Source organism: Copadichromis virginalis, linkage group LG20, assembly GCF_057382275.1.
Source record: "Copadichromis virginalis isolate Kocher_CV1m ecotype Utaka linkage group LG20, C_Virginalis_male_GT1.1, whole genome shotgun sequence".
NCBI classification, from domain to species: domain Eukaryota; kingdom Metazoa; phylum Chordata; class Actinopteri; order Cichliformes; family Cichlidae; genus Copadichromis; species Copadichromis virginalis.
Window position 1 is genome coordinate 26,077,161 of NC_140637.1, and position 13,969 is coordinate 26,091,129.

The 13,969-nt window shown below is 41.4% G+C and overlaps 1 protein-coding gene across 2 annotated transcripts; it reads left to right on the plus strand.

Annotated features, from left to right (window-relative positions):
• Nucleotides 1-40: 40 nt before the first annotated feature.
• tpx2 (TPX2 microtubule nucleation factor) lies at nucleotides 41-12,444 on the plus strand. 2 transcript variants are annotated; one of them, XM_085443409.1, is made up of 17 exons: nucleotides 41-128; nucleotides 627-778; nucleotides 3,669-3,791; nucleotides 3,885-4,008; nucleotides 4,639-4,701; nucleotides 4,877-4,981; nucleotides 6,853-6,962; nucleotides 7,817-7,962; nucleotides 8,115-8,286; nucleotides 8,385-8,523; nucleotides 9,242-9,464; nucleotides 9,565-9,660; nucleotides 9,735-9,908; nucleotides 9,989-10,135; nucleotides 10,207-10,318; nucleotides 10,965-11,149; nucleotides 12,153-12,444. In XM_085443409.1, the coding sequence occupies exons 2-17, from the start codon at nucleotides 667-669 to the stop codon at nucleotides 12,261-12,263; spliced, it is 2,142 nt and encodes a 713-aa protein (XP_085299535.1). In that variant the 5' UTR covers nucleotides 41-128; nucleotides 627-666; the 3' UTR covers nucleotides 12,264-12,444. The 2 variants fall into 2 exon arrangements, with proteins under 2 accessions (XP_085299535.1, XP_085299536.1); XM_085443410.1 differs by having other exon boundaries at nucleotides 10,983-11,149.
• The last annotated feature ends 1,525 nt before the right edge of the window (nucleotides 12,445-13,969 follow it).

A 13,969-nucleotide genomic window follows, 5' to 3' on the forward strand; every position in this document is an offset into this window, starting at 1 on the left:
AATAAGTGACAAGTTGGTGAATACAACGTTTGTCATTGGCTGGTTCAAAACAGTGGCAAATTTAAACGCTTCCGTTGAGCGCTGCGCGGCTTGTTTGTTTTCCCTTTTAGTCGCAGTGAGCAAAGACGGTGAGTTTTTGCAGTCATTTACATTATTTATTGCTGCCTTATTTTCAGATGTAGTTTTTTAGCTCACTAAAAATATATAGTGTTGCATATTGTTATGTGTATAATGGAGTGAGTTTATAGTTGGGTTTATGTTAATAGTACCTTCTCGTGAAGACGTATGTAACGCTAGCTCGGCAGTTGTTTCCTTATCAGCAATGTTACTGTTTATATTCTGTTTCTATGAAGAAAAAGCGACTCGGAACCGCAATTGCAAAGCTAACGTGACATTACTGTGGGATAAATTCTCGTAGGAGACGAGAAGTAAATGCTTTTGACCTTTTCCAGCCAGTTTGGTCTGTTGTCTTGGCTAACACGGCCAATAGTCTCCCATGAAGCCATAACGATAGAATGCAACCTAGCCGTGGTTTATGTGGGTGCAAGTCACCTCAGTTTGGTTGTTGCAAATAAAACTGTTTTTTGGCTGAAAGATTGATAATTTGAAGTTTGCAATCTTCGTAGTTCCCTGTTTAGTGAGTTGTCGAAGAAATAACCTGAAAACATGGCCGAGAACGAGTCCGGGGATACTTCGGAGCGCTACGAGTTTGATGCCCCGTCCCACGTCGTTGACTTCAAAGAACTAGTGAATGCTGAAACCGACGACAAGTGGTTTGGTAAGTGTCCTCTGCACATCTTTATCCAACAATATGCATTTTAAAGGATACCCTGCTGGGCATACAGCAAGTGGGTGTTGTTATGGAGGGCTACAAAAGCGGATCTAACAGGCAGCGATCACTTTTTGAAGAAGGCTTTTTGGTGACTTGTTTCACAAAAACTTGCGTACGTCATTCCTACCATTTTCCAGTATCCTTTATCTTAGGATGTTGGCTAACAGTTTTAACCAAAGTGTCCACTCGCAGGTCATATTGTCATCTCCAAGTGTTTTGAATGTAGAGAGAGAGTTTAAGCTGAGGAGGTAGAGCAGGTCATCTTTAGTTAGAAAGTTGGTGCTCTGATGCTGGGCTGTTCCAGTCTTTGCCTAATATCCTTGAGCAAGATGCAAACCCCGGGTTGCTCTCTGATGCATCCATTGGGGTACTAATGTTTGATATTTGTTGCTTGTGTGAATGGTTGAATGAGGCGGTTTTATAGAATGCTCAGAGCAGAAAAGCGCTGTATATTAACCAGTCAGTTCCTCATTTTACCATTTTACTATTTAATTTCATATTTACAAGAGTTTCAGTGTCCCTGCATATTTATTTTAAGAGTGTTGTATTATATATATAAAAAAAGATCTGTTTTGTAGCCTGTGTGTATCTTTTACATTGAAAATGAGTTTTATTGAAATTTAATCCAGTTTTTTAAAATTCGGATTTGTCATGTTGGGTATTTGGTGACTGTGGCGTTCATTTACCTGTGGGATTCCCAAGTACTTTTAACTTTCCTTGATATCTGCAATGTTGCCTTCTGGTAGTGCAACCCACTCGATTCTGACTACCCCCCTCTCTTTATTACCGTCCAACGACACATCTGCAATCTGGATTATATAGCTGTGTCACTACTGTAGATCCTTGTTGTATAGATCAGTGAATCAATGCCACGTTCACTCCTTGAATACAGCTTCGTGTCCTCCATGAAGCGAAGGTGGCTCCATTCTGTAGTCTGTATCCCTAGCGAGTCTTGTTAATGGTCGGGCTGAGGGGGTTCAGGCCTGTGAAGAACAGCAGTGGGGACAGAGCATCTCATTGGTAAATCCCACAGTTGATGGTAATTTGTGCTACAGGCTTGAAGTTGGCCTCTAGGTGCTGTTTGCCACATCCCCATTGAATTCCCGATGATGTATATAAACACACACCAGTGATTGTTCTTGGAATGGCAATGCATTGTGGTTTGTTGCCTCATAATGGTTGCAAAACCAAAACAAAGACATCAACAGGGCCCTATTCCAGGAAGCATGTTCAACAAACTGTCACAACTAACTGTGAGATTGGTAACTCTGGCATTCTTCTGCAGAGTAGGGTCTCCATTGTAATCCAGAGGACTAGGGAATATTACCACGTGTTAGTCCTGACTGCGGTGTTTTTTAATTGTTTTCTAAAAACATTTTTTGTGCATTTATGCCTCTATTGGATAGATGAGCAAGAAAGTAGAGAGTAGGGGTGAAGACATGCAGCAAAGGGCTGCAGCTCAAGCATGCGTCGCTGCACTCTGGCCATGTGGCCAATGGTTTGCTGGTCTCTCACTGAGCTAACCAGCACGTCCTGACTGTGATATTTAAAATATGAGGGAGGAAGAGTCGTTTTTAGCTTGGGTCAGATCAGCAGCACTCGAGGTCAACAAACTACTATAGTGTCTTTTTGTTTAATGGAGTTTGATCCTCTATTTCACGGCTATTCAACTAAAAAGTTATTTGGGCTAGATTATTATTATTATTATTTATTTTTTTGTAGAGATATTTTTGCAGCCAGTAGCAGCAGATCATGATGAATTTCAAACCAACACAAATGTATTGGAAAAACAAGTAATGTTTATTCACTTTGTTCCTTTTAAATCTGGTGACCGCTCACAAATGCACACCTAAAGGTCCATAAAAAAAACATTAAATGAGCTATAACTGAATAGCGTCTGCAGTAGTAGCAATACTTTTTCTTCACATTTGAATTTATAAAAAAAAACAACAGACGTTTTGATAATTCCCTTTCAAAATAAAATAAATATTTTGGTGACTCAGACACATCTTAAAGAGCATTTAACAGAATTTAAAAAAAGAACAATCAATCCTATCAAATGCACAAACCATAGCAGTAACACATATGAATACAACATTTACTGCTGCACACTGAGGGAATACAGGTTTGTTTTAAATCAACACCTGTAATTAGGCATGGCTTGTTAGACATCCCACATTATGTTGATATGTAGGCTACAGTTACCTCTTACATTATTAATGGGAGACGTGACTTTTTTCTGAACAAGAGCGGCAACTTTTGGCTCGTAAGATGTCAGTGTAATCCAAAGGCAGTGGTGAAGTGTCAGTCAGTGAACAACGAGAGCTGCTTTTTATTGAGTTCATGTGTGAAAAGCTTGATTCACATGTGTACGTTGACCCAAACAGAGGATGAGGATGACGACTGCTACTTTCTTAACATTGGGGAACTGGTGCCATGATAGCTTAATGTTTACAACATCACGCTGCATTGTGGGTTGAATGTTGCTAGCCTACTAGGAGTGTTGCATTCACAGTCTACACTATGCTGTAAGAAAAAAAAAAAAAAATCTGCCAGGACCACAGGCAGGGACACTCAGAGGTTGCTTCTGGGCTGCATGTAGCCTGTTTGCCACCATTTGAATAGGCTTGCTCTATTTGATCGTCAGTCCTGAGGATTTGACTGAGCGTTCCATTTAAAGTCAGACTTTATTAGGTTAATGTTTTCTTTTTCTCCTAAACTGGAATGGCCCCTCAGGTGGGATTTCTAACTAAAAAAGTGGGGTTTTACAATCGAATCTGTAGTGTACTAGTGACCAGAATTGAAAAGTTTTGACCATCGAATCTCTCGTGGGCAGAAATGCACACTGTGGGAGAAAGTGATCATCTTATCACACCTTCGAGACCGGACCAGCTGCATCTGACAAGTGATGAGCCTGAGCATGTGATGTTGTCTCAAACAAACACTGACGGTGACTCTGGTTAGTCAACACCCCCGTGCATCTTTAGTCATTATTTTCTGTCCTTGTAACTTGGTTAATGTGTGACTATCTGTAATTGTTTTTATGTTCCAGGTCCCAGCATATCGGCATCTCCACCTGCAAACATTGTGACGTCCTGGGGTGCTGAACGTCGCACACAGAACGATGTCCGTTCAAAGCAAAGGCCTGTTATTAAAGTCTCTGCACAGCCACGCAGGTACAGTTGATGTAGTTGTTACTTTTGTGTAACCATGTGAAACTTTCACACAAAAGGTTTCTTTCCCACATGATGCACTCAGTAGAAGACTTGTTGGGTTTTGCCAAAGGGGCTGTACACGAGACGGCACTCATGAAATTCTGGCATCCAGTCATTCATTGACAGTTTCCTGTTGTATATCATTTGTATTAAATAGGTTCTACACAAACCCTACATGATAAATATGGACAGATAATTTATTGATCCCACAAAGAAAAGTGTTTTGTTACAGCAGAACGATAAAAAGTAAAAATAGTCGTCACAATAAAAGTGCCACTGGTGCCGAGTGCAGGAAGGAAAGAAGGTGAAAATGAAGCTGGTTCAAAACAGTAAAAGTAAGACTGACATTGTGGAAGAGACAAGTGTAAATACATTAATAAATACTTAATAAATGTGTGGCATTGCATGTATGTATTGGCAACTCCTCTAAGTGGGTGTGCAGTACTCTTTGTACCATGCAGAGTCCAAACCTTAAACACTGCAGCTTCGCTGTCTGATCCAGCCCCTGCGTAAAAACACGATGGTTATAGAACAGCATCTGTGTGTAATCGGTTCAAGTTTGAGAACTGCTTCTGTTCTAATTTATTTTAGAGTTTCAAAGCGTAAAGACATGACCAGCGGTCCAGCTCCACCACCATCAAAGAAATGCAAAGAGTGAGTATTAGAAGTATCCTGTCATCATTCTAAACCTGAAAAAGCTGAGAGTCCAGCACATGCACACTTTCTACCAGTTAGAAAGCTAAGAAACCATCTCTTCACCTTCAGCTTTTTTCTTAGAGTTTTCAGTTACAGCAGTTTAATGTAGATGTCCTGTTGCCCAAAAATCCAGGAGTGAGCAGCTGCTTTCTGGGTTTGGTCCCCGCAGGAGTGAGCGGCTAAATTCAAAGAGAGAACATCAGACCCACGCAGCAGCTTCCACCTCCACACTCACAGAGTAAGACTGTGCCTTACACCTTTATCTATCCTTGAATGTACAATGAGAAAGAACTTGAAATTAATGTTAAAATGCTCTCGGCTGGAAATGTTCAGCATTTGTGTAGAATGATAAAGTAAAACTGGCTCATATGTATTTACTTCATGGTAGAGCGAGCGGTTTTAAGACGGCTAAAAATAAACGGCAGGTTCCAAGTTTGTAAGCAGGACGGAGGGTGAGCTGATACTGGTAACAGAAGGAAGGCTGGAGAGTATAAAACTAGAGAAAAGGATGAAAATCAGATATTTGTTAGTCTTAAAGTGGTTATAAACAGAGAATCTGGACTTGTGAGAAGTGTGTTCAGTTTTCAGTCACATGACCCGACTCACTACCCTCGTGGGTAAAACATTATTCATGACTGTAAATATTAGACGGACTGCTTGGATCATCTGTCCATGGAGGGAAACTTTTTCGGGGGCCTGTGATCATACTGTACAGCTTTATTTGAATCCCTGAAAGTAGTGATGTCTCTGTGAGAGTCTCACCAGTTTGGTCACCACCATGTAGCTTGTAGAGCACCCCTCACCTTACACTGCTGCCAGGATTAAAGCTTTGAAAGCAGGGACAGATACATGCATTTTGGATCTGGCTGGGTAAATAATGGCGCCGTGTCGGAGGGGAACAACAAATTGTTCATTGTTAAAGCAAAGGTAAGCGCTACATAATGGCTAAAAGACCCACCATACATTAATCTTGTGTTTTGTTACAGTGTATGGCCAGAAAATTTGCATTTGTCACATTAGTGTCGTGTCATAAGTATTTTTCCATTGTCAGGTAAATCATTCCCACAGTGTAAATGAGCTGCTACTGACAGCCTGAGTTATTGTGGAGAAACGGGGATTTGTGTGATTTGGCGTGTGGAGTGGGGTTAGAGAGTTGGTTGGTCTCCAGCTGTTTGAACTCTCCAGCCCGGTCGTTTTGCTTACTGCTGCAGTATCAGTCACTCCTGTATGCGGCTGTTGTTGAGGCACAGGTAACCGCTGCAGAGTTCTCCTCCTCATGGACAGGTATCAGGCGATACAGCCACATCAGGCCTCACAAAAACAGGTGTTTATATAGTTCTTCCTGCCTTTGGTTGGTTCTTAGCAATCTGTGACATTCAGGAGTCGCCTCATTGTTTTGAAAAAAAAAAAAAAAAACAACAAAAAACAGATGACTACACTAAATGTCACAAACCCCTCACATCAGAAAGCTCGCCCTGTGTCGCTCTGCATCCGTCTGCTGCTGCCAAGTCACTTCTAAAACATTCCCTCTTCCCAAACAGCCAAATGCCACAGACATTTATTTTGTGTCAGAGTAGAGATTTTATGTATACCTTATTTGATTTTGACCTTTGACTGTTCTTTGACTGACATTTGTAAAATGGAAACCAATGAGCAGTTCATTTTAAACTTTTTTTTCTCTTTTGATTATTGCTCATAAGTAAAAATAATTTCTTGTCTGATTATGTGATTAATTGACAGGATAGGATGCTTAATAATTACGATGATCAATGGTTGCAGTGCATGAAGTGCTTGAATTTCTCTTGTTCAGGTTTGTTCTGAGTACTGGGCTGACCTCCAGTACTCACATTGTAGGAATCCTTCTTTAAGACAGTACCCCACCCAAACATGTGGGAAGGTGGATGATGGTAGCAGGTGTAGTGTCTGGGATTTGGTGTAAATGAGTCCTTGAGCTTGAGCCAGTCGCCTTTTTTTTTCTTTTTTTTTTTTTTTTTTTTAAGTAGTAGGGTCATGAAGAGAACGTTGACATGTTGAGCCTCTAAATGAGAGACGGGGGTACAGATGTACCTTTACTAAAGATTAAAGTCTACAAAAATCTGTGACCCGCAGGCCGAGCACCTCTGAGGAGCTGGAGCTGGAGCGCATCAGGAACCTTCAGAAGGAAGTTGCTCTTCACCGGAAGAAGAATGAGGCCAGCTACAAGGCTGCTCTAGCTGGGAGTGAGTACATGTTTCAGACTGTGGTGCTACAGCCAGTAGTAACACTCTAACTCTAGAACTGCCAACGGGTACGTTTGACCCTTTGGCATTTACCGTAAACAAAACGAGCTGTGAAAAATAAAACCCCATCATTTTTTTTTTTTCATCAGCCTGTGTTTCCAGAAATATTCCTAAAATTTGTTTGTTTGTTTTTTTGGTGAATTTGTTTTTTAAGAGGGGAGAAATAGTACGACCACTCATACTCTGAACTGTCAAAGATGTCATTGTGACCTATAGAGACTAAAGTAAAATGAAAGTGTTGCTAGGCATGCTGGGTGAACTGAGCAGTCAAGTGTGTGGAGAGAGCAGTCAATCAGATGGTGAAGCAGATGTGTCAGAACTGAGCTGCAGTGTGGGTGGTGCTTCAGGTCCAATCAGCAAAGACGATGTGAAGGAAACGGATGAAACTTGACTGTTTTACTTTTTATAGAAATTAAATGTTTCTTACATTTTTGTAACCTGCTCTGTGGTTAAGTTTACAATGCAGACAATGAGTTGATCGGTCTGTTTAAGTGTTTTCACACCTCTATTTCAGCACATGTACTACCACATTTTTCACTTTTCATAATGTTCTTATTCAAGTAAATTGTTTAGGTGTCAGTTTTATGTGTTGTACCCTTTGTTTATTGGTTTATTCTCATGTGCATTTTTAAAGGATCTGAGATGACCCAGAAGCGCTGTCTTTGCCATTACTGTTGTTGCAGGTCAAAATGACTCCTGTTAGCAGTTCTGATGAGTTTAGAGTTCTGGGGGTTAAAAGTGTTCACTTTACTTGTTTGGTTTAAAAAAACCAAACCAAACCACTGTCATTTCAGATCCACCACCAAAGAAGACGTTCCTGTCTACAACTGTGCCCAAAGACTTCCACTTCAGTACAGATACCCGTGTTAAGTCCTCCACTTCATGCAACACAGAGAAGGAAGTGGACTTTGTCAGTCAGCTTCGCAAACCGTCCTCCCCAGTAAGTGACACAACTTGCTTTATTGCCAGTTCATTGCAGCCCACTATAAAGTTCATCTTTGTTAACAGCAGCTAAAAGAAACTTGATGAAACATCTGCATATTTAAGCTAAGGTGAGATGGGGGAAAAAAAACTGATTATACTTGTTTTCAGGCAAAGGCTCGGAAAGGTGCCACAGTGCCCAAACCTTTCAACCTGTCAACAGGCAACAAGAGAAAGGCGGAAGAGGCGAGCGCTTATGTGCCCATGGCCCAGCAGATCGAGCAGTTCCAGAAGCGAACCCCCACCCGCTACCATATGCACAGTCGTAGAAGTCAAGAGAGAGGTGTGGTGCATGCTGACTCTCTGTGACACTTTTCAGATAAGGGTTAAAAAAAAAACATTATTGCAGGTTTTCATTGTATCTGCATCCTGTTTCAACAGGACCCGCCACAGCAAAGGGGAACCACCTGAAGCTCACTCAGCCCCACTCCCCATACCTGATGACTCGTCAGAGGAGCCGGCCGCCTACTGTTAAGTGCTCTGCTGAGCTGGAGGCTGAGGAGGCGGAAAAACTTGCAAAGTGAGAAGCTTGGCCTTTTCTGGTTGGAGGTTCTTGTAATGTGCCGTCACTTTGTGTTGGGAAACGTGGTTTCACAACAGATTTCTGGTGTTTTGCAAAAAACGTTGTATTTAAAGTGTTCGGGTGACCTGATCCAGTGCTAACTATAAGCAAAAAGGAAAGTTTGAAGCCTAATCTTAAAAGTAGAGAGCGTCTGCCTCCTGAATCCAAACTTGTGTTTGAGGGGAAGGATTTTAAATCAGAATCTGGAGCCACTAAAGAGAAGCCAGTGTGTGCTCTCTTACTTTCTAGTCCCTGTCAGTACTTTTGGTGCAGTATATTTGGCATCAACTGAAGGTTTTTCATGCAGTGTTTAGGACAGCCTGACAATAATGACTTACAATAGCATAGAAATAATAAATGCACTAAGATGTTTCAGATGAGCCATTGTAAACCTCCTCCTTTTGCTAACACATGGAAAATGTGGCATTGCAGGGTTTCTTTAAGGACTGTTATTATACAAAATACAGCTGATTATTTAGGAATCATGGATCAGTATGTGCATGGCTGCAGCTTCAACAGTTACAGAGGCCAAAATGCTGAAATGTCTTGATTGATGTGACGTGTTTTTGCCGCTACAGTTGTAGTTTGTGGCAGAAGCTATGTTTGGGTCACTTCACTGTGACAGCGTTACATTTTGATCTAGTGACCATTGACTAATGTTGGCTTTTAAACGCAGCTTTAAAATCAAGGCGCTGGAGCTGAACAGGAAGATACTGGAGAGTGCAGAGGACCTAAAAAAGCCAGCAGTGAAGGAGCCCACCGTACCCGAAGGCTTCGAGCTGGAGATTGAAAAAAGGCTCCAGGAGAGGCAGGCCACAAAGAAGCCCCAGGAGGATGACGAAAAGCCCCAGAACTTTAAAGCCAAGCCTCTGCCCAAAAAGGTTCTGGAAGGAGTTGTGGTGAGTTTAAACACTGATGAGTTTCAAAGTTGTTTTTTCATTGCAGAAAGGCAGATTTTACTGTGTGGGAATACTGTTTTAAGAATCCTCTCATCAACAGGGACTGCCAGAAAAGAAAGTTGCAAATCCGACTGTTCCCGAGTCTCCTGCCTTTGCCCTCAAGAAGAGAGTTCGACTAGATCGCAAGGTCGAGGAGGTAAGGACGTGTGTCTTTGCTATGGCTCTGTGCACCATCTACTGCAGCTATACCCATAAAACTGTCTTTGTCAGGTCAAGCAGCCGTCACCAGTTAAGGCCCCCCCAGTGCCTCACTTCGGCCTGCCCTTTCAGCCCCGGCTATCTGAGAACCACCGTGTGGAGGTCTGTCCTTTCTCCTTTGAGCAGAGGGAGCGTGAAAGAAAAGCCTTGAGAGAGAAAAAGTTGGAGGAAAAGCGAAACGAAGAGGTAGTCTGACTTTCAGTCTGTCGTCGAGAGTTTCACAGTACAGAGTTACTGAGTGACTCTGTCGCCTGAATATTTTCCAGATACCACAGTTTAAGGCCCAGCCGCTGCCTGACTTTGACAGTGTGGTCCTACCAGAGAAGAAGAAGCTGGAGCCTACCAAGCCTGAGCCTTTTAGGCTGCTTCTGGATGAACGGGGAACTGTGAAGAACAGTCGCTGGGAGCAGATGGTATGATGGGATTTTTCACTTTATTTTCATTTTTTTATTTGAATAACACTCACAACATCTGTACCTCACAGGTGAAAGAAGAACAGAAACATCAAGAGGAAGCAGCAGTATTTAAAGCTCGGCCCAACACCGTCATTCACAAGGAGCCTTTCAGGCCCAAGAAAGAGGCCCGGCCTGCAGTGGGTAAGGACGCTCAGTTTAGACTAAAACAGATCCTTTGTGTTTATTATCATTGCTGTGATGCATGATGGGAGGTTGCAGCTGTATAGAGATTGTCTGTTGTGCTGTTGTCACATCTCCTTTCCTCAGCTGAATGCCACATTTGCCAAAATGTTCAAATGACAGTCTGACAAACTATAAAGCAGTTTATGCTTTATAATTTCTCTCTCTGAGGAATGTCAATGACAAATATGAGCGTTATATTGCTCTTAGCAAATCAGATTACCTGGAGACTCCACCTAGGCACAGAGGTGTTTGCTTCAGCTGACATGTAGAACGCTGCGATACAGCTGCAGCCACATGTCTGCGCTTTGTTGTTGCTGCGAGTATTCAGTGCAATTATCAGAAAAGCAGTTTTGAGTTTGATTATCAAACACTGGAGCCACATTTACTGGCTCTTGATAAATATCTCACTATTGTCTGATTGATCTGAGAATGACTAATGGATGATAAAAGTAATGGGCAGGTGCAGCGCTGGTGTTGAATACTGTCTGAAAATTGCATGTGTCTTGAAGAGTGCTTCAGCTTTGCTGAGGCTGAACCACTCTTCAAGGTTGTGTCACTCACTGTGTCCTCTGTCTTCACTGTCATCTGTCACTGCACTCTGAAGGCAATAATTCTTCCATAGTTGTAGAGGCCTTTGAACTGGCAACAGAGCGGCGTGCCCGAGAGTGGCAGGAGTACGAGCGAGTGACCAGTGAGAAGGAGGTTCTGCGGGCGCACATGGAGGCAGAGCAGAGACGAGAAGAAGAGCAGAGACAGAAGGAGGAGGTTGCCCGGCTGCGACAAGAGCAGGTAACTGCAGAAAGTATCAGCAGCGCCTGGTGCTGGTGTGTGTAGATCTAGAGCTACAGATGGATAGAAAAATGCACGTTTGGCAGCTCACACAGCCCCCAGTTTTGAACAAAGACTGTTAACACAACAGCAGCAGTGATGATGATGACGCTGGCACAGTTTAAGGTGCAGCTACAGTCTGTTTATACACTGCAAAGAGGCGGAGCTGCTACTGAGACGCTGAGCTCAGGTTAAGTGAAAGAAAACGACCGTCCAAAACAGCAGCGCTGCTCCTGTGGTCACCATTAAAACCTTTACTGGGAAACTATCAGAGGAAGTCTTTGGTAACATTTGCACATTCCAGTGTTCTTCAGCTAACCCTCTGACTTGGACAGAGCACTGAGATATATATATGTGTGTGTGTGTGTGTGTGTGTGTGTGTGTGTGTGTGTGTGTGTATATACGTATACGTGTATATATATGTGTGTGTGTGTGTGTGTGTGTGTGTATATGTGTGTGTGTATGTATATATATATGTGTGTGTGTGTGTATGTATATATATATGTATGTATATATGTATGTATATATGTATGTATATATGTATGTATATATGTATGTATGTATGTATATATATATATATATGTGTATGTGTATATATATATATATATATATATATATATATATATATATATATATATATATATATATATATATATATATATATATATATATATATATATATATATATATATATATATATATATATATACTCAATGTCATTTTATTAACACAGCACCAAATCACAACAGTTGCCACAAGGTGCTTCATATCAAATATCAACCATAAGGCCGTGCCACGTCCCAGTAGGATGACCTGTGTGACAGACAGTTTGAGCTGGTCGTGTGAAACGCTGCACAGTCATTACAGGGCTCCGTGTAATGATACTGTATACTTGTATGTTATTGCGCTATCAGTACTTTACAGCCTGTCTGTGGTCTGACACAGTGTATGTCACACTTTGCAGGTGCACAAAGCTCAGCCCATCAGACACTACAAACCTGTAGCTGTGAAGAAGAGCGAAGTTCCTCTTACAGTCCCGGAGTCTCCAAACTTCTCTGATCGCTTCCGCTTGTGACCACTTTTGTTGTGAAATGTAACATTACCACAGAAATCTCTGACCTGAAATTTTGTTTTTACATTGCTTTTACATTTTTCTTTTTTTCCATTTTTAGCTTTGTATTTTAACTGCTTGATGTACACTTATTAATGTGACTGTTTTAAATTACAGAATAAAACTTCATCTACACCCACCAATAGTTATTGGCCTGTTAACTGCTGAGTTTGTTCTGTCAGATTGTTTGACATCAGCACAAAGTTGCCAGTTTATTTGCTAAAGAGCTCTTTTTGTGATTGGCCAGGAACTGGAGTGCTATACAAATAAAATAACTTGTGCGTCCATGGGGAAGAATTATTACAAAGTTTAATATCTAAATTTTAACACTTGGCATCAGACTTCTCCTGGTTGGCTGGTTTCCTGATGGTGCTCTCAGCTGAACCACCAAACCAGAGGCGCTGTTTCATAAGACGAGCCCTCTCACTGAGCACTGCTGAGACTTTTAATCATCATTATTCTTAAATATGTTTATACACACAACTTGATGGTTTTGAGTCAGACCGTTCAGTGAGACTGAACCTCACTGTCCTATAAATTTAAGCTCATGAACATCCGTTTCAAGAATAAAAGTGAGCTGTGATTCCAATTAGGGCTGCCACAAACGATTATTTTGATAGTCGACTAGTCACCGATTATTTTTGCGATTAGTCGACTAATCAGATCATCATCCATTGGACATACAGCATACAGCTTATTGCACCAGCAGCATCTGGTCTTATATAACTATCATTAGCTTACAGCTTGAAGTGTTTGTGCTAACTAAAAATAAAGACAAGATGGTAGTTTATTAATTTTTAATGAAATTTGCAGATTGTTTCGGTGAAGTTTAATAAACTCCTTGCTTTCTAAAATATAACAGGACACCGGAGTATATTATCCAGCGTCTCAAACTTCTGATGATCAGCTGTCTGCTTGAAGTTTATTTAGCTGTGCAAAAACTATAACTTTAATCTTAGCCAAACCGATTTACTCAGGAACAAATAAAATACTAAAGAAAGCCAAACAATAACATTTTAAGTTATCTAAGTGAGTTATATATCATGTTTAACCTGAGTAGCGAAAGACAGTGGTGGGTTTGAAAACGATTTGCCGGGAGTCCGGTGTTCTCACGGCTCTAGTTAGCCTTGCCCCCGCCTAGCTAACGAGCTAGTGGGTAACAGACGTCTCCGAAAACGTCGGAGCGCTTTTGAAAATATGTGGTGTCTTGATAAACTGAGCAGATATTTGAGGTTTACACAGCTACATTCTCGCCTGAAAATATGTTAAACGTTTATTTTGTGACCCAGAAAGAATAATAAGAGTAAAGTTAAAACTAACTAGCTGCCGCCATTGTTGACAGCTGCGCTATGAATTCTGGGACACAGCTTCTTCTTCTTCGGGGTTTAACGGCAGCTGGCATCCTTGTACATGCAGTGCTGCCATCTTCTGTTTCAGTCCGTTATTACACCCTTAAATCCTACTACTCATTCCTGCGTCCTTTGTGATCTTACAAAGCTTCAAACGATGCGTCGACTATTAAATTAGTCGTCGACGATTTTAATAGTCGACATAATCGTGACTAGTCGACTAATCGTGGCAGCCCTAATTCCAATATGAAACTTCTCAGTGTGGCTTTTATCTAATACAGTACAAAACAGGCTTTGGAGTGTCTGAATAAAGCTGCTTTA

Coding starts and splice junctions, on each gene's coding strand:
- tpx2 (XM_085443409.1), top strand. CDS start 667: ATGGCCGAGAACGAGTCCGGGGATACTTCGGAGCGCTACGAGTTTGAT. Junction 8,287..8,384: donor TCGTAGAAGTCAAGAGAGAG/GTGTGGTGCATG, acceptor CTGTTTCAACAG/GACCCGCCACAGCAAAGGGG. Junction 8,524..9,241: donor GAGGCGGAAAAACTTGCAAA/GTGAGAAGCTTG, acceptor TTTTAAACGCAG/CTTTAAAATCAAGGCGCTGG.